Source organism: Halictus rubicundus, chromosome 3 (assembly GCF_050948215.1).
Source record: "Halictus rubicundus isolate RS-2024b chromosome 3, iyHalRubi1_principal, whole genome shotgun sequence".
Taxonomy (NCBI): Eukaryota; Metazoa; Arthropoda; class Insecta; order Hymenoptera; family Halictidae; genus Halictus; species Halictus rubicundus.
Genome location: NC_135151.1, coordinates 4115801 through 4143667, shown reverse-complemented (window position 1 = coordinate 4143667; position 27867 = coordinate 4115801). Strand labels below are relative to the sequence as shown.

General features: G+C 39.9%; 1 protein-coding gene across 5 annotated transcripts in view; it reads left to right on the top strand.

The window, feature by feature from the left end:
- Window positions 1-152: 152 nt before the first annotated feature.
- The window catches only part of LOC143352434 (GTP cyclohydrolase 1), a 32739-nt gene continuing 5024 nt past the window's right edge, over window positions 153-27867 (top strand). Inside the window, exons 1-6 of one of the 5 annotated variants that reach the window (XM_076784915.1) lie at window positions 386-676; window positions 756-825; window positions 11162-11359; window positions 17569-17778; window positions 23279-23444; window positions 25758-25874. In XM_076784915.1, coding sequence (XP_076641030.1) covers window positions 786-825; window positions 11162-11359; window positions 17569-17778; window positions 23279-23444; window positions 25758-25874 — 731 coding nt within the window. In that variant the 5' untranslated portion in view covers window positions 386-676; window positions 756-785. The other 4 variants (XM_076784919.1, XM_076784916.1, XM_076784917.1 and 1 more) reach the window with 4 other exon arrangements.

Here is a 27867-nt window from a genome sequence, read left to right as displayed (position 1 = left end):
TCGTTCATTGTAAAAAAAGAATGGATTTACATTGTGATCCCGCAACGTCATACCATTACAATAAGGAAGTGCACTCGTGGACTAATTATATTGCACCTGTTGAAGCAAGATGACGGTCACAAACATTACCTCAAGCAATCAGTTTATATAACAAAATTATAAATATTAATTCATTTATATTGCCGATATAACATTCTGCAAAATTGAAAACAATAATAGAATATGTGCATCCACAGATTCGAATGAGAAGAACTAATTTCATTTTTCTGTACCGTCAAATTCATCGAGTATTCTTACGGGCTGCTCCTCACGACTAAATTGCGGACTTCATTCATTAAGATTACTTTCGGGAAATTAAAGTGATCAAGTGCTATGATCATTTAACTGTAATTATAGCTGTTCTGTTCTTGCAGTTGCATCAGAAAATTTTAATTTTGCGTAAAGATCCGTAGTTCAGCCGTGATTCAACGCGCCTACGATAACGTTTAATTATTATTGTTTCCTTTCGACGAGACAAGGACTGTAATTGCTTCTGGTTACTTAGGTATTGCAGTAAGGACGTAGACGATCGAAACCGTGGTGACAAATTGAGCGTGGTAGAAGTAAAGGGGGTTTTCCAAACGTTTTCCTGCCTTGCTCACTAGATATATAAATGTGTAAACGGAAGCCAAGCTTAGTATGTTCTTTCTCTCTAAAGAGAGCTTATTGCCGATTACCGATCATCGTTCACGTAATTCTGGGATTCGTTGTTTTAGTTCTAGAAGTGTTCCCGCAAGATATCACAGATGTCCAAATACATTCAGAATCATCATAGCCTGAACGATGGTAAGCAGATTTTGTTCTTGTTAAATTGTAACATACATCGACTGTTCTTCAATACTAACTGTAATTGTATTCTTTTCATTGCCACTACAACTGTCAAATATCTTCATTTACTCTTCCAATATTAACAATGACAGGTTTTTATCAAACTTACATTACAATAATCGTTTCACTAAGATAGAAGACTATTTCTACCTTTTTGCTAATACTTTATTGTTAATTCTAACAATGGTTCTTTTGTTAGTGCCAGAAGATTCGCTTAAATTTTATAAATACACTACACAATCGACTTTTTTTAAATCATTCGGTGGATGCTGGTAGAAAATTATTTAGAGCTTCAAAGAATGATCTACTGAGAGGCTCGTATACATTTATATAGTGTTTGCAAACTTGTGCAATCTTATGATTAGAAAGCGGATTTTATGCATTCATGACAAAAAGCGTAGAAAGATAACAAAGAATTTTGTACAGATTGTTCATGAAAGAAGCTTGTACATGGCAATTGTCTTCCGAAATGTTTGCAGTAAGATCCCCAGTCTTCTGATGACATTGTCCAAATAAATCTATGAGCAAGTCCACGCTATTTTCATAAATTACTCGTGACGTATGGGGACAATTATAGCGGAGCAGATAACCGTGATAATCTCGATCGCAATTTCTTCGGTCATCAGACCAGAAACGTATAGATTTCCCATATCCATTGCAATTAATTTTTAGCGCGCGTCGTGTTACTCGTAGATCGATATGCCAATCATATTGTATGTCAACGAAACGATATTAGGGAACGGTATCGTGTATCTGTGTAGAGTAAATCGCGAAATATCGAGTGTCCCATATTGGGGTGAAACACATGATACAGAGCAAAGAACTGTGTAGGGTTTCCAGTGTCACAGTAGAAATTCGTGGAATCGTCGGAATGGTTGGTCATTAGTAGTACACAGCGGATCTTTATGCATTTACGACAAAAATGAGTATGCGTAATTTGGAACAGTGAAACTATTAGAAGAATTTAAAAATACTGTTATATTCTTTTCAACCTATTAAACATATTAAGAAGGAAAATAAATTTTTATTTCACTCCAGTTTGTTGTAATTCGGGTAGAAAATTTTTATTTTGCATAAATATCCGTTGTCTAGTCATTAGTCTGCATTATGTGGTATTCAAATTCTGCATAATTGTACCTTGAGAAGTGAATTTGTCAAAATTATGTCAATTGTTTCTTCGAAATGAATTTCTTTTATCAGTTAGTTTTGTTGTCGTAGGAAATAGGAAGTTGCATTGATCTGTTAATGATACTTCTGAGGCTAAACCCAATTACAATGCACGCTAACTGCATTCGATATGGGCACACTGTTGAATGCATCAACAGGTGGATACGTGAGACAATGGTTGCACACGAATGGCAGATTAGTTCCTCAGAACTTCGGTTCAATTGACTTGCGTTAATTTGTGCAGTTAAATGTAGATTAGCACAAGGAGTTAATATTATCAATAACATCAGTCAGCTGAAACTAAGTGTAACCCCTTGCGTAGGCAACCAGGTATTCATTCACTATGCTACTTTTGCCAATTTCTCGTGTTCTTCTAAAAATACTAAACTCGCTGCAAAAATAATTTTAATTTTAATTAAAATTTTCTTTTTTTTTAATTTTTTGGACACTGTCGCATCGATTGATGGTTTCTCTAATTGATAAACGAAGGCCGCATCTTGCAATCTATTTATGTAACCAAACAATTAGAGCGTCATCATAAAAACCAGAATGCAACCATCATAGATCACAGCTTCTTATATAAAATTTCTTAATAAATGTCCCGTTGACCATGATTTTTCCGTATACAGTACAAAAAATTATCGATCACAAAAAATCATTAGGCGCAGCATGTTCTTCTTTGATTATCTTTTGCCTTACTGTTAGTTCTGCGGTTCATAATTTTGTTTTACAGAGAAAACATTCAGGTTTGAACCGAAATACACAGAACGGTTGAGAAGTGAGGAAAATTCAACAATTTTCTTGTATTGTAAAATGAAGTACCTTCACAAAATCAATATATACATCTTATTGTATGATATTTAAGTAGTATTCGCTAAAAATGTCAGTTAGACATCTCAAACTAGGAGAACGTGGCAGCCATTATTCCAAAGCCATTTCTACAAGACACCGTGTAGGGTACCAGGAACACCTCTATAGGGTTTTATCTAATAAATCCGTCAATTTTACGAATTTAGAAATCAAGATTTAAGAAAATATACTAAAAGGATCGTACCAACAGTGTACAAATTTTCTTGTTTCACAAGATATGGCCATTTAATACTTCCAGTGGCAACTCGGTAACCCCAAAAGTTCCATAAAATCGAACTAATTTATTTATTGAAATAAAAGTTGAAACATTAAGACATGTGATATCGAGAACTCTTTCGACATTCTCGCATTTTTCAGAATCCAATCAGGTTCGGTGCACTGAATATATTAGCGCAAAAGTTGATTTTTCAATCTGGAAAAATAATTCCCTCTACTATTCCTACTGAAATTCCTCTAATTCCGTTCAAATTGTTTCAAACTTTTCCGAAGCATTGGTTGTACAAATTAATTCTCTTCTCTCCTAGTTAATCAATATCCTTTATTTTGGATCAAAATCTTCGAATCGGCATATTGTAGATTCATCGCTAGATTGCGTATTTGTATGCAAAAAATTGTCTGTATTAATTGCACGACACGGGAGCCACGGGGACAACTTCTTTTGTTAACAGTTTGAATAAGCGTTAAAGTGCGATCAGTGGGGTAGAAAGAGACTATCCGTTTCCGCGAGCTCGTGTGCCATCAATTACGTTTTCCAGGATGGAGACAATCACGTTTTAATTACCGATCGGCCCCCGACGGCACGCGGAAGGATTTATCGTCCGATCCCCATGGCCACAGGATAAAAAGCTAGCCGCCGGTTACGTTACGATTCGGGGTAGTATCTCGATATCTCCTAGCAGTATGTATTCCTGTGGCATTGGATCGGTCTCCTGTGTGGTGTTACGTGAGAATGGCCTCGAGAATTCTTCGCGAACGTCTGTCGTTGTGTGTAGCATGATTTTCTACGCGCGACCGGCTGCCTTTCCTTCAGTTTTTCATCTGGTTTTACCAAGCCTCGCCTCGCAAAAAGCAGTTGTCGTCTCGGTGTGTTAAGCGAGAGCCACACGTTTAAATACTTACCGTCCAGGGACGGGTATTCTCACGGATCTCTATCCGGGGGCCGATATGTATTATAGATCGTACCTCATTGTCTCGCTGTTGGCCACGTGTCCGACGTGATCGATAATTATCGGACCGCTATAGTATACATACATGTATACCCCAGGCCTCCAGCCACTAGGTAGCTTCTCGTTATCGATTGCGGCAAGTAGTGAAGGTCAGCTGAACTCGGACGTGGTTCAGTAGAGCGACTTGGAAATACGAGCGAGGACCTCGCGCCACTCTAATTCGCCGCGCCTCTCTGCTCGACCTGTTTTTCGAAAGAGCATGATTCAAGTACAGTCTCTGTCGTTTATAGTCGTCCACCGGAGCGAGCCTGAAGCAACGCGAATTGGTGGACAGCTTCTCTGATGATCGGTACGCTTCTTCATGCGATACACAGGATGCCGTACCAAAGATCACCGATTTTTACAATATGGCGGCTGTCTACTAGCGACACAAGGGTCCAGGGACCTTATAGATCCTCAGGGGACACGTTCACATGCTTTTAGTGCGAGGTACCATCCAACCGGCATACAAGTATAAAATTTTAGGGAAATGATCGATGTTTTAGATCTGTGCTTAAAGGAAGATGAACAGCAACCATGTTGCACAATAATCGTGTACACAACGGAACATATTTCTCATTTTCCCGGGATGCAAGAGATAAAATATTAAAGGATCTATTTAAGAAATCTGGAGCCCTGGACTTTCGAACAAATTATGAAATAATCGCCGGTGGATCATGATAATAATTCGCGCGAAGGTTCCCGACGGTCTAACAATGTTTCCCAATCTCCGAAAGTCCAGAGAATGTGTCTGTTTTTGCCACTAAACGGCATAACGAGCGATAGAAAAACGCCGTGAATTTATCACGACCAATCACCGGCGATACGGTGTAAAAATCAATCTGCAAGAGGCGAACGATGTCTACGCTACTACGATGAAGCATAAGTGTGCCGTTAACTCGAATCGTTCGGAGCCACCTTCGAGGTCCTTGTCGCCTAATAGCCCCGGCGGAATATCACGATAGCCTCATCGACGTTTAAACTTAATTACTGAAACTGCGAATAGCCAGTTGAACGCCGGCCATCATACCTTTAATTATTGTTAGGGCATACTAATTACCTGTAACAACGGTACTTATAATGGAATATCAATATCGCGTTACGCGGACAGGCTTCAGGGACGCTGCGAGAACGTGCTCGACGTGTGTCTATTATGTCTCTCGAAGATGCATTAAATCTCGCGTGCGGTGCCATTCATATCCACCGGCATTATTCTAATCCTCCATTTAAAGAGCAACTTCTCGGATTTCTTTCGCGCCCGAACATCGATCAATAGACAACGGCCATTGTGCATTCACACTTGCTGTTTTCACCGTGTACGCCGTGTAGTCTCTATAAAGTGCAGATCTTTTCTTTTAATTTTCCACTTTTTTAATACTTTCGCTGCCACGACGGTCATATGTTGGCGAGACAAAGCTTTATATTCGGCGTATAAATTAATTCGCAGTCTTTTCCAGTATGTTTATAATGTCAATAATTGCGAAATAAAAAATTTGAAACCGGACATTCGACAAGGTAGGAAGTTTTACGCGGAAGTGGTATAGATACAGGATGTCCCAAAAATGTTGTTCTTCCTTGAAAAAAAGATGTTCCTGGCGTCATTTGAAGTAACTTTTTCCTTTGCGAAAATCTTGTCCGCGGCTTTGTTAAGGAGTTATTAACGAAAAACACGGACCAATCACAGCGCGGCTACAGCGGACGGATTTCGGATCGGCCAATGCCAACGTCGCGCTTAGTGGGATCCGTCGCCGAGCCCGCCGTACCCGCGCTCTGATTGGTCCATGTTTTTCGTTAATAACTCCTTAACGAAGTCGCGGAGAACATTTTTGCAAAAGAAAAAGTTACTTCAAATGATCCCAGTAATCTCCCGTTTCAATGAAGTACAACATTTTTGGGACACCTTGTATAAAAATACAGATATAAATAAATAGTCCCGTCCTAGTCATTGTTTGTTATATCCAGGAATTGAAAAACATTTGTAGCATACTTTTCTTTTTTATTCGAGCATGTTTTCCTGGTAAGTAAATTGTGGAAAATATTCTCCATAGTTATTGGTCTAGAAAATTTTCTGCAATAAGTTTCTCGACATTTTTTACCATCTTTGTTTCGAGACTGTGCCTCTTCTCTTAGCTGTCTTAATGGAAGAGTTGCATGTTTTATTATATCTGCAGAATGGAATAATATTTTATGCACTGTTGTGGACATATTGTACCACGGCTAAAGAGGTTGCCGTCCATTTTCAGGTAGAAACAGAATCTCATTCAGAAACCTTCAAAGTTTCTTAAAAAAGAAAAATTGATCTCGATTGATGGACAACTATTTCATTCAAGAATCATACAATTTAGGTACATTAGGTATTCTTAGTTGTCGCAGACTTAATAAATAAAACAGAGCAATCAAATCAAGATAAATATTATTTTGGAACATAATTACGTAATATCAACAGTGGAAAATAAATCCATATAGCCGATAATAAATCGCACGGCTATTTTTAAGTATGATTGGTAAACCTGATATTACAGAAACCTCAACTTTGGACTCGCATATCTCTGACAGAATTAAACTTTAAGTATTGCGATTAACGGCGAAATACGCCCTGTTAGTTTATAAATAAAGTACGCTGTATAAATTTCTAGAAAAAAGGTTTTTCGTCCACGAACTCGGCTGAGTTCGCCACTGTGGCGGCGGTAGGTGTAATGTCAATTTGTACACCGAATCACATCTTCAAGAATTAATTTGTAGGAGAATTGTTGAAAATGATTCAATTGAAACAATAACGAAATTACAATTGATATCGCGTAGCTTGCGGTTGACAGAGAGGTCAGTCTCTGAAAGATCAAAGATGGAAGATCGCTCGGTTACGCTGCCCGGGAATTCTCCGGAATTCCATCACCGCAGGGCTATAGTTTTTCATTTGGGGAATTTCTGTGCACCTTGACGCGAGCTTGACTTATGCATCATATACGTGGAACCAGGTGTATGCAAGACTTCAGTAAACGGTCCTGCGAATAGAAGGAAAAGGGAAGTACACTCGAGGAACCGGTCTCTTGGAAATCACCGATGACGTAGATCGTGACTCGCGCGTGTAGGAAACCCTGCGATTCGAGAACTCGTGTTTTCTGTTCTCTTTTCGCGTTGACGTGCGAAATCTCTCTTCAATTTCTATTCCCAACGGCGTTGGCTACTTTGTCATTCCTTATAGGCCATTTTCCTCGTCTATTCCCGTCGACAGTTTACAACTCTTTCCTTGTCACTGATCGCGTCTAACGCAACTGCTTGTCTGCGGTAATAAATATCCGCTAAGCATCGGATATTTATTACACGATTTTTTTCTCTTATTTCTAGACAGACGAAATTATTCAATCCGATTGGGTAAATGTACTTTAAGCGACGGAACAACGCGGTGTGTGTAACTTGCAATTAGACTCATTAGTGTCGTAAATACACCTGCCATAGCGTTTGCAATCTAATACGAAAAAATTGTAATAAATGTAACTTTATTTTAAATTCAAATTTATTGAAATAATAGAGACTATATTCGAGAGTAGAATCTATTTTAATTGTTTGCAAATTCAAGAAGAAGGGGCTGCGAATTAATGCGCACCCCTAATAAATGGCTCATTGATCCATTTAATCCGAAAATATAGAAACTAGAAGATAGACGCACGCACACACACACAAATGGAAAAGTCTTGTACCATTTCGTTGGACGAGAAGGCTTCGTCTTCGAGATTAGAGGGTTGAATGGGATGGAAAGCTTGAAGGGTCCAGTAAAAGAGAAGAAGAAGATCGAACACTTATAAACAGCACGATGCTGGGTTCTAATAAGAGTTCGATGCATTAATCGAAGAACTGAACTGCAGTTACCGGAAGCTTCCATTTTCAACCCTGTCTGTTAAATTAAAGCATTCGAAGGAAATTGATCAAATTTTTCCTTTTTCTTAAATAGGCGAGCCATTAAGCGGAAGTATACGTGTAGATTGATCGCTCGAATACAATAGACTTTCATTTACCTGAACCAGTCGGTAGACACGGCCATTTAGATAACTGACGCGTTCGAATAATAGGGGACCGCTAATTATCCTCACCACGTGACCTTATAAGCGAAGTCGAACAACATTTTCGACACGAATCTTCAGCTAGAACGTCAGTCTGTCAGTCTGTCCGCTGGGACGTCACTCTGTCCGTGCCTGTGCTCGTATAATCGCAACAACGTTGCGTAATCGTTCGGATAACAGAGGATCGGTTACGAATTGAAATAATTGACTAACGGGACAGGGTGCTGAAAGGATCTACAGGAGGATAATAGCAATTTTCCGTGCGAATCATGTGCAAATTCTGTTAAGCAATCTCCTAATTTAGTAGGAATTATTGTGAATTCAATAATACTGTAGCAATTTTTACTGGTGCCTCAAAAAGAACAATCGAGTGGATAGGGTTGAACAATCCCGTAACAGCAATTATATACTTTTCCGTTTTCTCCATATGAAATCGATTGCGTCACACCAGGTTAGAACATTTGTCAGTGTAGAAACTGTTGTGAATTTTAGCATGGCAATTTTTAGCGGTGTCTCATAGGGAACAATCAACCGCAAAGGGGTCAGAATCGCCTAACGCAAACCAGTATCTCCTGTATCGGTCAATGTGCCATACGTCTGCGGTTCAATCCTGAATTCCACCAAAAGAAAAGGAAAAAAGAAAACAAATAGCTGCGATCCTGGGTATTTCCGTCACTCCTCTTACGCATCGTGGCGGGAGGACATCAGGGAGGATCACGAAGAGGTGGGAGCCTGGTCTTCGTCCTCCCATGTCACTCTCACCGTGTCCCTCCTGCATTCTCCCGATAAATACCGATCGGGACGCAGCAGTCTGCTGGTCAGTCGCGAATCCTCGCTTTTCGGGGTCTGTGTCGTGTTTGGATAGCTGCTGACAGCATCAAAGAGCTCCGAAAGAGCCCGACTCCTACGAACGACTTCGAACTCCCAAAACTACACACTTACACAACACTCGAGCACACAGAGGAGACGCATACAGAGAGCACACGGAGTCCTACAACTTCGAGCGCTTGTCAAATCGAAATCGTCGAAGAGAAAAAGAGAGCCAGAGAGTTGATGGAAGAGAGGAGATACATGTAGGGGACATTTACACAAGAATCGTTAGAAAAATACAACACGCAAAATTGGAGACATATAGGCAGCATATATAGAGAGAGAGAAACGAAGACGAACGAGGTATACGGGGGACGATAATAAAAATACAACTCGCACAAAACTCGAGCGTAGAGAGGAGGTTGGTAGAGAGCACACGGCCAGTGTACAGAGACGAAAGAGACATATAGGGGACATACAAAATAAAAATCGTCAAAAATACAACACACACGCGTACACGAAACTCCGTGATACAGACGTACAGAGACCGTACGGCCGGCGTACAGAGACGAAAGAGAGAAAAAGAGAGACGGGGAGCTGGAGGGAGAGAGAAACGAAGACGGAAGAGACATATAGGGGACATTCGCCACTCGCCACGGTTCCGCGCCGGTTCAGTCACACTGCGTCACTCGGCCGAGCGACTTCGCGCGGCCCTTCTTCCTTTTCCCGGATCGAGTCGGTTCTCGTTCCCTCTCCTTTTCGCCGTCTTCTTCTTTTCTTTACCGGCATCTATCTATCTATCTATCTATCTATCTATCTATCTCTCTCCCTCTGTCATCGTCGAAGACCGTGTGCTACGCCCCCGCTCGAAATCGGTTCGGATCTGTTGTCGATCCGTCGAGATCGTTGGCTGAGCGACAGAGAGGAGTCCCCACATCCTGCACAGTGTTCAAAAGGCAGATCACGCTGATCCAGAACTGCACGTGAACCGAACGATCGGGACCGACTGAGAGTAAGTTTCGTCAGCTTCGCGAATGGATCCCCCCTTGGTACCCGTGGATCGTCTCGCCGGGACCAGCGCCGCCGGTCATCGATCACGTGGCGGAGGCGTCGATCTTCACGCGTCCCCGCGAACGAATTCGAGAGATCCCCGGCTCCCGAGATAACTGTCGGCTTCTGACACGAGAGAATGACGTTGCACGGTTCTTGATAAGTTGACGCCGGTAGTTCGTTTGTTGGTTTCACCGCGGACTTGATGCGCGCAGAGCGAAATCGGAAGTTGGAGGAGACAAAAGAGCCACCGGGCACTAAACGCGACTGACGTATGTTGCTTCACGATAATGACACGATTGAAATTTATTTGGATAGCCTGCGATATTTGCTACGATATATGCGTGCTCGATTAAAGTGGTTTGTTTAACGATTCCTTGCAGAAATATTTTCGTGATCGAAAACACGAGCACCAAACGCGACTAACGTATGTTGATTTCTGATAATGACGTAATTGATTTTGTTGTGATATGCGTGTGCACATAAAAATATTTCTCGCACAAATATTTTGCCTATCTGGCAGTTCTAGTGTTAATATTGTCTTGAGCATGTGTCTGAAATTGTTGAAGGAAGATGTTTCTATGTGGCCTCTAATTGTCTGCTGCAATTGATGCAGAACATTTTGGTTTTGCATAAAAATCCTCGGTGTAATTGTAGATAGACAATAGATCTTCGTGCAATTGTCTGATCATTTTCTAAAAATTAATTGAGAGAAACGTTTCTCTCGCTGATTGGGAAAAGCTGACCTATAAATGTCATCGTATTTTAGTACTATGAATGCTACAAATGCATAAGGATCAAGTCTAGTTACAATTTCTAGTCATTTTCTTCGCGAAGTGTCACAACACTTGTGTCAGAAGTTATAAAACACAAAAAAATCGTGCTCATGTGTCCGAAAGAAAAGTTGCGCGTCCCAGCGTGGAGTAACAATTGTTGCATTTTGCCAGTGCAATAGTCAGTACGAACGATAATGCATTATTGCGAGGAGGGCCGCGCGTGGAGCTTTTAATATCAACGCCACGATCCCCCGTGTTCCCATTTCCTTGTTTTTTTCTCCCTGCGTTGACACTTTGTCGCGACACACAGTACGTTTTCTGTTTTGTTGTTCCTGAACAACCCGATTGGTCCGTCTAGAAGCGAGCGAAACCCGACCAACCATGAACGGGATCACGAAGATCATGGATAACAACTTTTACGACGACGAAAATGACCGCGCGATGATGATCAAAAAACCCGCCCCGTTGAGGACCATCTCCTGGTCGGAGAGCGTCGAGGAGACCAACCTGGATGTACCGGGGACGCCCAGGACGCCTCGGACGTCCACCACCCCAGGTATCAATGATTATGCGATTGCTAGATTGATTGAAGACTGATATCTATAGCGTACATCTCCCTGCAAGCTCCGATTTTCCAGAATAATTCCCTGAGAGCTGCCACAAAGACAAAATTAACTTACACGTCCAAATAATCCTTATAAAGGTTGAAAGCATAAATTTTGGAAAAGGTGTCTCAGATTATGGGGTTGCTAGATAAGAATAAGATTGATATCTATTGCATAGATTTCCCTGCAAGCTGCGATTTTCCAGAATAATTTGCTGAGAGCTGGCACAAAGACAAAATTGACTTACACGTCCAAATAATCCTTATAAATGTTGAAAGCATAAATTTTGGAAAAGGTGTCTCAGATTATGGGGTTGCTAGATAAGAATAAGATTGATATCTATTGCATAGATTTCCCTGCAAGCTGCGATTTTCCAGAATAATTTTCTGAAAGCTGGCACAAAGACAAAATTAACTTACACGTCCAAATACACCTTGTAAATATTGAAAGCACAAATTTTGGAAAGGTATCGCAGATTAGGGGGTTCCTAGATAGGAATAAGAGTGATATCTATTGCATAGATTTCCCTGCAAGCTGCGATTTTCTAGAATAATTTTCTGAAAGCTGCCACAAAGACAAAATTAACTTACACGTCCAAATACTCCTTGCAAATATTGAAAGCATAAATTTTGGAAAGGTGTCTCAGATTATGGGGTTGCTAGATAAGAATAAGAGTGATATCTATTGCATAGATTTCCCTGCAAGCTGCGATTTTCCTAAAATAATTTCCTGAGAGCTGGCACAAAGACAAAATTGACTTACACGTCCAAATACTCCTTGTAAATATTGAAAGCATAAATTTTGGAAATGTATCGCAGATTAGGGGGTTGCTAGATAGGCATAAGATTGATATCTATTGCATAGATTTCCTTGCAAGCTCCGATTTTCCTGAATAAGTTCCTGAAAGCTGGCACAAAGGAACAATTTGTTTGCTTGTCTACAGTATTCTTTACAAGATGGCGTACAAATGTTGAAAATTACGAAAGTTAGGAAGCTGGCAAAGATAGGAATCGGATAGAAATCTATGGTATAAATGTTTCTTCAAACTTTGATTTTTGCGGATGGTTTCTTGTTTTGCACACTTCGTAATTGTGAAACGTCTTTGATTAATTGTAACACCTGGCTTGCTACAGTTGACCGCTTGTGTATTTAGTTTAACCTCTAATGGAATGAATCATGAGACGAGTAATTTTCCTCGTTTGGATATAATTGTGAAATGTGAACGGTACGGTATTATTCATTGCTCACAGGCTCTGCGAGGTTGTTCCTGTAATTTTTCCGAATACTTTGAACGTTTTGAACGACTATTTTGTAGAAACAAGAGAGAAACTCTCTTTCCTGCGTTGATTATAGTATTAGAATAGATTATCTCTAGCAAGTTAATTACATTCTATTTATTATTTTCTAATTTTACGCCAGTCCAACACTCGTCGATTTCTACGTCTATCGTTTACGTATTCTTCGTTATCATCGTCTCTTTTTAGTTACTATCAGAGTTAGCAACAGTTGTCCGCTTCATTGCGTCCACTATCACCTAATAATTTTCTCGTATCTATGTAGGAAGTCATCGAAGCCAATCATGCATCAGTTAAAATCATAATTCCTGAAGTTAGCACTTTACCTATCCGAATCTTAACAATGAAAAAGAAATTTGAAGATGTTTTAAAAAATGATCTCAAGAGAGATTAACAGATTATGTTCTAAAAATCCTTGTTAATCATTTTTGTATGATATTGAGGATGATCTTGTTTATTCAAGGTTGAAATTATGAATAATTGAGCGACGCAATTTTGTGTCCAGGCTTACAAATTAATTTTAGCTATAATATAATTAGAATAACTGAATGTTATTAGGATCTGCAGTAAGGGTTGGCAGATCAATGTAATAAATCACTATGATAAACTCTCAAGTACGATTTTATGAAACAGATTACTATAATTTCGTGGACATTTCATCGTGTCAAAAAAATCCTAACAGGTGTGACGTTTTGGAATTCTTAGTTTCATTCCGCCAAAAATTTCGACTCGCTCGTCCTTTTCGATTGTTTATTCCCTCACTCGGCCGGTTATTAACGACAGAATGTAATCGCGCGTATTCGGTCGACATTTTAATTTAATTTCGTGCAGCGTCGCTATCATTGATCAAACTCGCGGCCCGTGAAAAAGATTTGGAGAGCACTCTCTTTCTCTCTCTCTCTCTCTCTCGCCATAGTTCTCGTTTCCGGGTCAATCGTACCGGCTGATCTCGAAATGATAAAAAAGCCTGGGAACTGTCGGGGTACAGTTACCATGTCCTGTGTAACACGTAACTGTAACGTTACGAATGTACAATCGTCGTAGCATGACTATCGACTTTCCGTGGGAGAACGCTTTCGTTCATTTCGGTAGGACAACCCTTGTACCTGTTCTACCTGTCCGAAGACACCGTTCTGGATTCGCTCATCGTGATTCAACCATAATCACCAGCCACGATCTTCCTCTCCCATTTCTTTTGCGATCGATCTGATCCTTTGCAATTCGTCGTCGTTTCGGACACATTTACATTTTCTGCTTGTCAATATTAATAATAGCGTTACTACTTTTATTTATATTGGAACAAGCAACCCACTAATAGATATCAAAATAAATAAATTCACATTTTTCAATTTTGTTCCCCAATCTTTTAAAGACTCGTCCTATTAGAAGATTGCTAATTATATTTTCAATGTTTATTAATCTGGCGGTTTACAAACTGCTGATTCCTTTGCCGTAGAAAGTGCATATAGTCGTTCTGCAAAAATTGTCTGGAGGGCTTTGAAAATTGGCCATGAACTTTTGCAATCTTTTATTAATTGCTTGACTGTATATCTTTGCACAATGATCGTACAAATCAGAATCTATGTTAAATCTTGATCTCTCTCTAATTTTTTACAGTGCCAAGATCGAAAAGTCTCCGAGAGACTCGGTACGCTATCTCGAAAATGAAAAACGGATTTTCGAAGATCCAGTGATCCAAAAATTAAAAAAAGAAATTCTTCCTAAAATTAACAGTTTTTAAACAATCTTTGGTAGCCATTGCGCTATTTCATGAACCGAAATCTTCATTATTTAAATCTTGATCGTTTTCTAATGTTTGGGTACGCGTAAAGGCGACAGATGATATTTTGCCACGACAATGGAAAATCAGATTTTTGAAGATCCAGTGATCCAAAAATTAAAAAAAGAAATTCTTCCTAAAATTAACAGTTTTTAAACAATCTTTGGTAGCCATTGCGCTATTTCATGAACCGAAATCTTCATTATTTAAATCTTGATCGTTTTCTAATGTTTGGGTACGCGTAAAGGCGACAGATGATATTTTGCCTCGACAATGGAAAATCGGATTTTCGAAGATCCAGTGATCCAAAAATTAAAAAAAAGAAATTCTTCTAAAATAAAAAATTTTTAAACAATCTTTGGTAGCCATTGCGCTATTTCATGAACCGAAATCTTCATTATTTAAATCTTGATCGTTTTCTAATGTTTGGGCACGCGCAAAGGCGACAGATGATATTTTGCCTCGAAAATGGAAAATCGGATTTTCGAAGACCCAGTGATCCAAAAATTAAAAAAAAGAAATTCTTCTAAAATAAAAAATTTTTGAACAATCTTTGGTAGTCGTTGTGCTAGAAATTGAAATTTTTGATTGTTTTCGCGAAAATCGCGAGGGATGGTCGTCGCAAGGAGCTGAAGCCCGGTTTCCTCGAGGATTTTGCGTCTTCGGGGTCGACTTTCCGCGCCGGGAGCAATTTCGATCGAGAGACCCGTAATTTTCTAACAATCGATCGCTAATCGCCCGACGCAGAACAGAAATCCCCGATAGCCGTGGCAGCGTGAACGTCGTTACTCGATCGAATTACGCGATACGGTTCATTAGCGATGTCTTAACTTAGTTCTCCCGTCGCGAGTGCACGGAGTTCCGAGCCCGTTGCTGGATCCCGATCCTTCGCGAATAAATCTTTGCAGAAGTCTATCCCGGCTGCTGCTAACACGGTTTAGATTGGCTCGCCGGCACCGAGGCTCGGATTGGGTTGTTATACAAGCGACACGACACGACTTATTTCTATCGTGACGGGAATCTATGACGTTTGTGGAACGGTCCGCGCTCATCTTTAATCGTTATGCAACAGGTTCGGAACCGGAACGTCGAACTTGTAAAGCTTGATTCAAGCCGACGTCGAACTGATAGCCCGTGATTTAGGTTGTCATCGTTCGCGTTTCCCCTGGGAGCTGTAGAATGATTTATGGCGATTGTCGTTATTGTTCGGGCACTCTAAAATCTTTGTTTCTGTCGGTCTGCTGGATCTATCGTGAAAGGGAATAAATGGCTGTTTTTTAGTTCAGCTTGTTGCAATTTATATTTCGTGCGAAAGATCGAAAAAATAATAATTTGTTAATAATGAATAAAAATTAAAATAACTAAAGTAATTTAAATAAAAAAACGTAAGGCAATTTGTTTATTACTTGTTCTGCTTTGTGCGAAAGTGTAATATATCAATTGACACAGTGTTTGCATAAAGCAACGATGATTTAGAGTATTGCGTTCATTTAATTTTTGAGTCACCGAGCGATTAGTCTTCATGTCTTCTTGCATTTTACAAATTTGCACGTACCACAAACAGAAACGAATACACTTACGTTTTTAATTGCTCGATGCAGATAGCATGAATCGTCTTTCTCCGGTAGCAGATTAATGAAAAATACGATTTCATTCATTTTCATTCAGTTTTCCTATCCCACCGTGCCTTGGTAATCATCGATAACGATTACTTTGAACGAGATTTCGTCGATCGATCGAAGATTTATGTAAAACGTGAATGAAAACTCGAAATGTTAATTCAAAAAATAAAAAGAAGAAGTGGAACATCTTACATAATCTTATATTACATAAAGATCAAGATCGCATAACGATTCTTGTAATCGATTGTGCCGCGTTAAACGAGTGACCAAACGTGCAATTACAAATTCGCTGCGAATGCAACGAAACGCTTTAAAATATTAAAGAAGACGTTCATTATTTTGAACGGCGCGGTTACGTGATTAAGAAAATTACGAAACGCCGGTTATCATGTTGAAGAATTGCAAAATACCATGAGTCCGTGAATCGTTTCCGGATCGTTTAACGGAATACAACACCCGTAGTGCATTATTTAAGTTTGCCGAGCTTTAATCTCCGGCGAACGGATCGTTCTCTCGTCGTCTTTGTTTAGATACGGTTAATGAAAGATAAAAATACGTCATGGCGATTTATCGGCGTTTTCTGTAGGCAAGAAAAAAAGTGAAACGTTGATTTTCGTTACCACACGCAGACGGATCCTCTGTCGTCGCGGGTCAACCGGATCGATGATAGCGTTGTTGATGTTTAACATCGTCTGATTCGTTTTAAATTGAAAAATCAGAATAGATTTCACAAGCTGGCTACCGCTATTGAAATAGCGAGTCCGTCCTGTCGTATCGCTTGTCACGATGGACGAAAGAAATTTCCTTGTATTCAACAAACAAATGAATTTAACCCCTTGCCTTGTATCCAGTTTGACTCTTGAGGATTTTAATCTGAATCTACTGACTTTTAATTCTTTGAGGACTGATGTCGTAATGTTAATGGTATTAAGATCATGTATCCACCATTTAATGTCGCTAATAAATAATTTAATTATTTAATTAACACATGACGAGTACGTAGGTTTCTTTTCTCTTGTTCCAGTATTTAAGATTATAATATATGATCTAACAAAAATATAGAATTGATATAATGATCTAATGAGAAATTTCAATTTTTAGAATTGCAAAATAAAAATTTTCTAAATCCACTGTGAGAAACAGAAATTAAATAAGAATGTATTTCTTTGTTTAATAGTCGTAATAGATTAAATGTAAAAATATTCTGAAATTTTTCTAATGTCTACAATCTGGTATTTCAGTTAGTCATTGCTATTGTAAATGCATAAAATCCGCCGTCTACTTATCGCTTTTGTAAGGCAACGGTGCAACTATTTCTTGAAGAACGCAACGCTATATTTCGCGAGTATGCAAATGCCATAATCAAAAATCCACAATCATCTGAAGTCAGACTGAAGTCTAGAATATCTAGATCGATAGAGAAGAACGCAGTAAACTTGAAATTTTTGTTCGTTGTTTTACAGGCCACGAGAAGTGCACGTTCCATCACGATCTGGAGCTGGATCACAGGCCGCCAACGCGAGAAGCTCTGCTCCCGGAAATGTCAAGGAGTTACAGGCTACTCCTGAGCTCCCTAGGAGAAGATCCTGATCGGCAGGGTCTTTTGAAAACCCCGGAACGTGCCGCGAAAGCTATGCTATTCTTCACGAAAGGCTACGATCAGAGTCTCGAAGGTGCGTCATTGTTATATCATATCTCTCTCGTTGCTAGCCGGACACGGACCTCTTCATTCCATTTCGGGGCCATTGTTGGCATAATGGCGGAATGCGGGCGAGACCATCACAGTAACGCTTTTCCCCCGTTCGAGAATAAATGGCTTTTCATTTAAAATTGTAATTCAATTCGTGTCTGTAAATGTTGTTGCACCGAGGGTGAAAGATACCGATGATGATAGCGATTGAAATTGGTACAGTGGCTGTGCACAACAACGATAGTGATTATATCATTTAGAGTGCTGTCTTCATTTAATTTTGAGAACATTGGGAGTGAAATTTAGGCGTATTTTTCTATCGAAGCAAGAAATTATATTTAATAAATACAAAATTCTGATGCTCCAAGGGTTGAAAATGAAGACACCCATAACAGTAGTTGATACAATGATTACATAATTTAGAGCACCGTATTCATTGATTTTTAAGAGCATTGTAGCTACAAGGGTTCGAACTTTTTCCACCGGACCGAAAGGTGGTTTTTAATGAATTTCCTAGCCGCCCTTGCGCCACGGGTAACGATTACATAATTTAGAATATGGTGGTCACGCGCTGCTGCAACTCAAAGTGCAATGTTAATTATGTTAGTTACGGTAAATCGTAATTACGTGCAATTACCAGTGATCGATTATTCTTCGACACGCGGGAGTTAGTTTGTAAATCAGTCGTAATTAAGCATTGTTACGCTTCTTCTCTGAGTAATAACTTTGCCTTGGAGATCTCTGTGCGAATGTGGTTTGCATTCATTGTGTACGAGAATCAAGCATAGCGTCGTGATGCAATTACCAATTATCTATAGAATTAACTGTTCGCGTAATGTTATTTATCGTTACACGATTCTTCCCCGATACTCGAAGAGAAAAATTGATTTTATCGATCCAAGGGTTCGTTAAATTATGCGATATCGAAATCCTCGATAGCCACGGTTCGAGTCTTTTTTTAAATCGTACATCATGAAATACTTTAGAGGGACTGGAACAACCTCATCAAACTCTTCTCGAAAATCTGTGGATGGTGAAAAGCTCAATGAAATTCTACGCTGATATTTTACGCCATTTTCATTCGAAGTGACGCGAGCTTAAAATCGAGCTGCCACGACAAATAATTGCAAACTCAAGTCGAAACGGAGAAATAATCGCAGCAGTTGGCACACTTGTAAAATTCACGAATACGTTTTTTAGTCGCTGCTATGTCAGGAAGGAGTTAGCACTCCTCAAGTAAAAATACAAGGATCTAAATCAGAGGATGTCGTTCCAAAGAACTTGTTGGTTCACAGCAGCGATGGCTACCGTATCTCGATTTTATCATTCTCAGCCGTTTGCCTCCGATTTTCTGGAAAGACTATTAATCGTCGCAAAGTGTTGGCAAGGAATCTCCGGGTTATTAGGCGACTCGGCGAAGTCGATCGAACGAGGATAAAGCCCCGATGAAATATGAAACCGCGAACAGACCCCACTCGAGAAAAGTGGCGTACTTTTCGTTCGTTCTACTTGAATCGAAGGCTCTCGAGGATCCGTCACGCGGAGAGAAAGAGGAAGACGATTGGGGGAAAAAAGAGAACGCCAAAGCTCACATTATAAATGGGTCTCAGGGACGTGGAACAGCCTGAGAAGAATACCTTTCACCTTTTCCTTCCATTTGTCGTCGGCAAAGTACAACTGCCACTGTTCCCTAGTAATTATAAGCCCGCGGAACAAAATGGCGACGGCGAACAAGGTCCTTAACGAGTCCGACTGTTCTCTCCTTTCGTTACGTATTAACGATTCTAATTGCCTTCCCAGTCTCGTATTCCGAATCCCTCGGCGGAACGTTATCGCTTAATTAAAATGCTGCGGGATATTTATACTGTTTTCGTTGCCTCTTCAACTTTTACGAATAAAAGTTCGTATCATTTTAACGTTCAAAAATATTTTAGTCGCTTCTCTGGCGATCGAATTGTGTTTCATGGAGAAAAGAATTCCAACAGATGCCATTTTATCGTGTTTTATTTATTCAAACGTGTACAGAAATCTTGTACAGCTGGAAAATGGTATAGAAACAATCTTGAATTAATAGCATTGCCTTCGTTTAACATTCGGAATTTTTCAGTGAAACGGAATACTAACGCTTTAATTAAAATCCTGCCGGATATTTACACGGTTTTCGATGACTTTTCAGTTCTTATTTTAAAAAATCCATGCTACTCTGACGTCAAAAAAATGTCTGATCACTTCTTTCACGTTGAACTTGCATTTCATAACGAACAGAATATAATTCGATAAAATGCCGTATTTTATTTCATTCCTTCAATTATACGATAAATATTTCTACAATTATTAATTGTACAATTACTTATTATTATTATTAATTATTATTGTGTATTTATTTATTTTCAATCTTAAATTATCTCAAAAATTGAACGACCAATTTTCTTTACAAAAGTGTCTAAAAAACAATTGTCGAACAACAGAACAGCATCTATCAGTTTCTGTTATGTGTAAACAGTGAACACGTATTGCGAACGCTACGTTTAGAAAGTAAAAGCCAGAGCTTTCATTAAATTGCATCTCACCGATTCTACATCTCCGATTCACTTCCATCGGATCAAAGCTCATGAATGAGGTATGAGAGCCGCGGTGTTTATGTATGGGTTTCCGGTGACCGGTTATCTGCAATCATTTTAAGTACCCTTTAATAAATGGCGCGACCCCTGTCCGCGCGAGAAATACGTCGAGTAGCAGAGCTACAGGTGGCGGAGAGACTTTAATTCACTTGGACTTAACCCCTACCCCGCTTTAGCGGAACCGCCCTCGAGATAAGCCCGGTTAACGGTGCCTCGACTCGACCCAGTGAATCTAAAACCAGTCCCGGAGCACTTTCCTAGAGAAAGCATCGGGTCCACCCTCTCCTAACCACCCTCGCCACCACCATCGAGCCATTCCCTTCTGACGATTTCTCTTCGCCTTTCATTCCCGGCCATAAGCTTCGCTGAACTCCCGCTGGAAATGTTCGTACGTTGCCGCACGAGACACTGAAATTCGCGACTTTCAGACATTGTGATCCAAAGTGCCCCTTTCCGGAACTTTTTGTGGATTTTCTTTTAATCCTGAAAAGACGTCAAAATTTTATGGAATTTTACATTCACAGTAAAAATTCAGAAACCTGGGTGTTACTTACATACCACGCGCACAGTGTTTTCTGATCTCTTGCTGCTAGCATCAAACGTAGAAGACAAAACTTTTTTGTTTTTAATTATTTATGTACGATACTATTGCCAACATATTTGTGACACTTTCCCGATTAAAATGAGTACAAACACGACACAATTCGGATCATATTTGCTCTTCTAATCCTCGATATAGTAGAACCCTCTACTATGCGAACCAATCAGATCGTTAATTGGATGAGCAAATGTAATCCGAATTGTACCGTGTTTGTACTCGTTTTAATTGGAAAAACGTCACGAATATATTGGTGAAAGCTTGATCAACAGGTTCACACATCGAAGATGTATACAATAAGAAAACACAACAATGTATCAACTTTTAATTCAGATCAACTGGAGTCTGACTTTAGTAAAAGACAGAACAAGGTCGGGGTTCTTAAACAATCTCGAATGAGACCGTCAGAGAACATGATCGACGAATCTCGCATTTTTGACGAACCTGTAGACGTTCGGATGATAAAAGCTTTTTCTTTGTGAACAAGAAGCCCCGTAATTAGGTGACGGCTGAGCGCATTGAAAGCCTAATTTCAGCCACTCTAACGGGAAAACAGCGACGGTATTCCTCCCTCCACTCCCTCACGGCTGACAATGTCGAAATCGAAAAGTCTATCGACTCGGTGACGCGCCAAATTGAAAGAGTTAATCGAATCCCGATGAAAGGGTGATCGTGCCGAACCACCGAATCGAAAAATTAAGCTGCTCGCTTTGAGGATCAGGGCTCGGATAACTGGTAAATAGACAAGAGGAAATTGCCCTGACTGGCTAGGTGTGAAGGAGGTCTAATCTACCCTCGAGCATGTACCGTATGATCAACAGCATGCGAGTAATTCTCCGAAAAGCACCTAAACACACGGTGACAAAGGAGAAATCGTGCGGCTTTCGAACATTTCCAAAATTCTTTGTAAAATAATTGATTTATTTCGATTCATACCAATGCAAAAGCTACTTCATTTTTCGGTTTTAAATTATCGGGATGATTGCAGTACTATCGAAAGCGTGCCTCACCAGCACGGGTCTTTTTCTGAGAAAGGACATTTATTTAAGAACGTACAGCTCATTAAATTTTAGTTATTTTGGCTTGAGAAAAATATTTTATGTACTCCAAGTAGCGCTAAATATGCGTACAAAAGATCAATACGAAATAGTAATTTGGTGTCTTTAAGAAAATTCCCAAAGGGACCCAAAAAATGGCACTCTGGATAAAAGTACTCCTTAAGATCTTAGCACACTTTACGAAAAGAATTTCGAGCCTGTAAAAAGATTCAACTGTTGGCAATTGATTTTTTGTGTGACATTGATCATCCTGTATACACCAAGAGTAACATACAATGACCATTACACAATGACTTGTTGGGTAATTTTTTATCCGCATGCTGGCTCGGTTACGTATGGAAATATACAGTTGATCAACGCGGACCTAGTGTTCGTTTCATCATTGTCGGTCATTGTGAAGGTGTTTCTTGTTAAGGTTGCCGTGGAAACCGTGGAGAGCACCCTCCATTATACCCAGCCACCAACACCTACAAACCACCGATTCGTACCTACGGTGCCAGCACGCTAGTGTCGGCGCTATAGTAAGTAGGTCAATATCGAGTAAATCACAGACAGGATCGCGAGGACCTTAACCCACGTGCAGAGAGGATGTTCTTTCACGGAGCAATTTAAACGACAATGCTCCGCTATTCCTAAGCGTTTATGCTAGCCGAGGCGTTTCTTCCGAGCCCTCTGGCTACCAATTAGCCACTCTGCTAGCTAATGTTATTTCAGCGCCGAAATAGGACGATAAAATTCCCGAGATATTTCGCGTTTTCGCTCGGCTCAACCTGGACACCCTGTAATGTAGGGTCACCAAACTGTAGCTCGGAATCGAAGTACAGTTTAGTTGATCAACGCAAAATCACGGGATTAACGTTCATCATTAGATTCTGGATTTTGTGCATTCACGACGAGAATATGTTTGTACAATTTACCATTAAAAATGGACGTTTTAGAAATGCCATTAAAGATGGATATTTTAGAAACGCCATTAAAAATTGACGTTTTAGAAGTGCCATTAAAGATGGATATTTTAGAAACGCCATTAAAAATTGACGTTTTAGAAATTCCATTGAGAATGGACATCTCAGAAATGCCATCAAAAATGGACATTTTCGAAATGCCATTAAAAATTTCGTAAAAAATCCAAAGTTTAACTGAGAATTCTGGTTCAACGTTCAATCAATTCGACTAATCAAATCAATTACGTTCCTCAATTTTCAGAGGTGATAAACGACGCGGTGTTCGACGAGGACCACGACGAGATGGTCGTGGTGAAGGACATCGAAATGTTCTCGATGTGCGAGCACCATTTGGTCCCGTTCTACGGAAAAGTGTCGATCGGTTACCTGCCCTGCAAGAAGATCCTCGGCCTCAGCAAATTAGCCAGGTAACGCGAAATGCGAATCTGCTTTATTGCACCGGTGACACCGGATTAACACCGGCGTGGCGCACAGACTGCGGTGCAATTAACCCGCACTGGACTCTGACAGAATGTAGTGTCACCGAGTCCTCCACACGTTAAGAACGTAATGGAAATTAATTGCTTTCAGCTACTCCTTGCCGGGGAATTAAATCCTTTAATTGAACTGCCGTCTACATCCGTGTTGTTGCTCGATCGCACTTCTATCGCGAAACTGTCTTGGATCCTCTACTGTGGTCTTACAATTCTTACAATTAGGCTAGTCGAAACAATCATTTTGTACGCCCTGTGTATTTACACAATTCTTCGGGTTGCTCATATTTTTTTATTCTTAGTTTTATTAATCATTAATGACTGCGGATTTTATGCATTTGTGACACAAATGAGTAAGCACAATTTAAAGCAGTGGACAGATTAAACAAATTTTAAAATATCATCGTATTCGTTTCAGCTAATTAAAACAATTAGAGAGGCCACGACATTTCTATTTAGCTCCTGTGTTGTATAATTTATGCAGACAATTTTTACTGTTTATAAAAATCTATTTGCAAATAATCAGAATACTTTCTACACTCTTCAAAATAATCTCAATAATCATTTTGTATGCATTTATTCCATCTCGCAAGTAAATTTCTCTCATTTAAATAGACATCGATTTACAAATTTTTTCGTACCAGAAGCATAAACATTTACATAAAAAATAAAAAATTGTTAAACTACTAGGAAAACCTAAAACTGCACCAAAATCGTTTACATTTTTTTTTAACAAAACGTTATTCGATCCACTTCTGTGCATCATTCTCAATTAATTAAAACGGCCCAGATTCTCTCGGCCATCGAACGCCTAATTGCTGATACGAAGAACAATAAAAATGAGTGGCAGGCGAATCTTGGTCGCCAGCCATCGACTCGAGGCAACAGTTGTTTAGTTTGCGTCACAATAAAAGTTCGCCGGGACGACGGCCGTGAACCGTGCAAAGTTCCGGGGATCAAGGGAAATCAATTTTTGCAAGATTCCGAAGCATTTCGCGGCGATGACGGTGCGTGTCAGTGCACAGAAAAGTTCGCCAACGAACGGTGCAGAGCCTCGAGCGCCGAAGTCGCGAGCTGATACGTATACCGCGTTTCACAACTTCGAGATAACGAATTGCATCGGCAATGGTCACGGCCTTGATTAAAGGAATATTAAAGCGGGAAGAAAAGAATACGCGAGATCGTAGGCGCGCCGAGCACTTTCACGCAATGCGCCGATCGTTGGACGCTCGTTTACTCGTTGATCATCGTTTATAATTAATATCATTCAATTGTGAACCATTTACCCTTTGCACTCGATGCTGTTTCAACCTCAAACCGAAAACATTCTATTTCCATTTATACATATGACGGTCATTAGCAGACCGCGGATCTTTATGTAAAGTAAAAATTGTGATTTGCTACGAATTTGCCACCAAAAGTCTACAAATTCCGACACATTTGTTTTGCGCATTAGGCTCGGTATTTGAGTGCAAAGTTTGCAGACGAAATTCCATGCCAAATCGAGGGCAAATCGAGGCCAAACCCTGCCCTCGTGAAGAGGGCAGGTCGGTCGCGCTAAGAGCGGACCTCACCTTGTTTTAAAAGTAAATACCCAGCAAAATCGTTATTGTCAGTATTTTAGGATTTGTAAATATTGAAATTATTGAAAATCCATGAAATTTAACATTGTATAATGTAGAAATATAAATAAAATTCCTGCTTTCCCTCCTACAACAAGGTTTATTCCGATTTTGCACTCAAATACCGAGCCATCTCTTTCCGCATTGGGCTCGGAATTTGTCGACAAGTTTAGGCCGGCAAATTCATAGCAAATACGGACCAAATTCTGCTCGAAGCATGGTCTTGGTAACAAAACGACCGCATTTTGCTCGCAAAGTACGACTAAAAACAGTAAATCAAAATATACTCGAAGCACTTTCGGCTGACTAGGCAGATAAAGATTTCATTCTCACTTGAATAATTTTAACAAGCTTAAAATAATAAATCATTTTAACCTTTTTCGCTGTTTTAAATTGCACTTACTCATTTGTTACCATAAATGTCTAAAATCCGCAGTCTATTTAATACAATTAATTTTACTTGCAACACTTATATTATTATAAATTTCTTCGTTGCAAATACAGCGATGTAAGAATTGTTTTAAATAATAGTATGACAATTTTTAGTGGCGTCTTAGAATCGCCATTCGAGTGCTTAGGATCGCTCAAGCCCCATTAATATTTCTATTGATTATTTCTTTTTCAGGATCGTGGAGATCTACAGCAGGCGTCTTCAGGTTCAAGAACGATTGACGAAGCAGATCGCTGTTGCGGTGACCAAGGCCGTGCAACCGGCGGGGGTGGCTGTCGTTGTTGAAGGAGTGTAGGTATCCTCGCCTTCGACAGGCTCATGTTCGTTAATTACACTAATCGACGCCAATTATTGCAATTCGATACCGAAGAGTTGGTCCTGGCTCTTCGGGAGTCACGATTGTCGGTTTTAAGAATTTTTTCTGACGCAACCGTAAAAGTTATGAGAATATTTTTTACGTAGGAAGATTCGGCAGACCCTCCCGAACACGATGGTATATATTTTCTGTAACATTATAAACATTTAAACGTATTTAAACAATGTTTAAGGAAAGCGAGACGGATTTGACGTTTTCCCGTTTTGATCGAAAATTAAAAGTCCGATGACGAACGTTTAGTCCGCTGATTGTTTAGTACGGAAGAGTTCTAGCTTTCATTCCTTTCTAGATGATCTTGCAAGGCAAACACGATATAAAAGAATAACCGAAATCGGCGATCGAGCGATTTCGCGCCTCCCTCGGTTTCGTTTCAACGCGTTCTCGCCACTTGAGCAACGGTTTTCGCAAGGACTAATCGCATGTAAGAATGCGACCTTGTGCTAATAAGGTGCTATCTCTTGGTAAAGAATTAAAGCGCATTCTCTTAGCAGGGAATGTTGCGTTCTTCAGCCGCCGTGCTCACGAGGCGTTTAATAATTTCGATGTCCGCGGATTTCGAAACGCGCGTACAACGATTACGAAATTTGTTGTTCATCTTCGTAATGTAGCAGTCCGTACTGCTCCACGTAAAGAAAATCAAATTAATTTTGTGCATATCGTTCGACTACGACGAATAGCAACATATCGCAGAAAATTCGTAGCTTCTCTGTGAAAGTGTCTTTCTTCGTGTTTCGTAAGAGGATTATGTTTAATAGAGTGTTAGAACTACGGAGGCTGCTGCCGAAACAAACGCTGGTGGCGTACGCGTTAATTTTGAAGATCCGTCGCATTGGAAAAATCTGTGCGTTCGCATAAGCTCGTGAGCTTGCTAAGTATGAATCACAGGTTCATACGAAATTCTGAATGGCAGAGTTACACATGCGACGCGTGACAGAAGATTAGTCGCGAGGGTGTGAACGCTACCGAATCCCATTAATGTCATGAATACCATTAAAATACCGTGGTCGATAAATTAAATACCGTAACCTGTCGGTATAATTGTTCTAATCTCGATCAGCGAACAGGTTGCGAACAGGTTCGTCGGAAAAAACACGCGTCGACGTCAGTTCGCGAGTCCTTGGAACGGTCCGACGACGACGACGACGACGAACGACGCCTTAAAAATCGCGCAAAAATGCGGTAAATTAATAACATGGATCAATTATGTGAACACGTCCTTAATGCTAATCATCCTGTCCCCCTGTAACGGCTCGCGGCCGTGATTCACTCGTGATATCACGTATGCAGTGCAACGCTGATCACTATAATCTTTTACCACCGCGGATCAGGTAACAGTATCCACCGTTGACCTAGAATCCTGGACGAAGGAACAAAATGTTAATAACGCGGCGTTATGATTATTATTGACACGCGCGTTAACGTCGTCGCGTCGCTACCGATTCTAACAGCCAGATCAATTATGCAGAGCTATGCAGATTAGACGACTATAAAAAGACTATTAACGACAGATTTTTCTTCAAAGATTAATGCGTTATTCAGGCCTCGTTTGCATACGTCTGATAATTAGTTGATTGGATTGGTACATTGCTGTTGCTAGTAAATCAATTAAACTTCGTTTTATAACAGTGATTATTGACGCGAATTGTTTAGAATACATTGAACAACAAAATCTTAGTTGCATTGAATGTTTATTTAAGTCGATTGCAAAATGGACTAGATACTATTCTTTATCTGATAAACAGCAATTAGATAACAATAGATTGATCAAACGAATCTTTGATTAATTCACGTAACACTGAACCTATATAGAAATTAATTTCTGGAAAATAATGGAATTTCCTTGTTCTTAGCGTTCCCATTTAATGGTACAAACAAAAAAATGTTCAAAGACTGAAGATCGAACCTGAT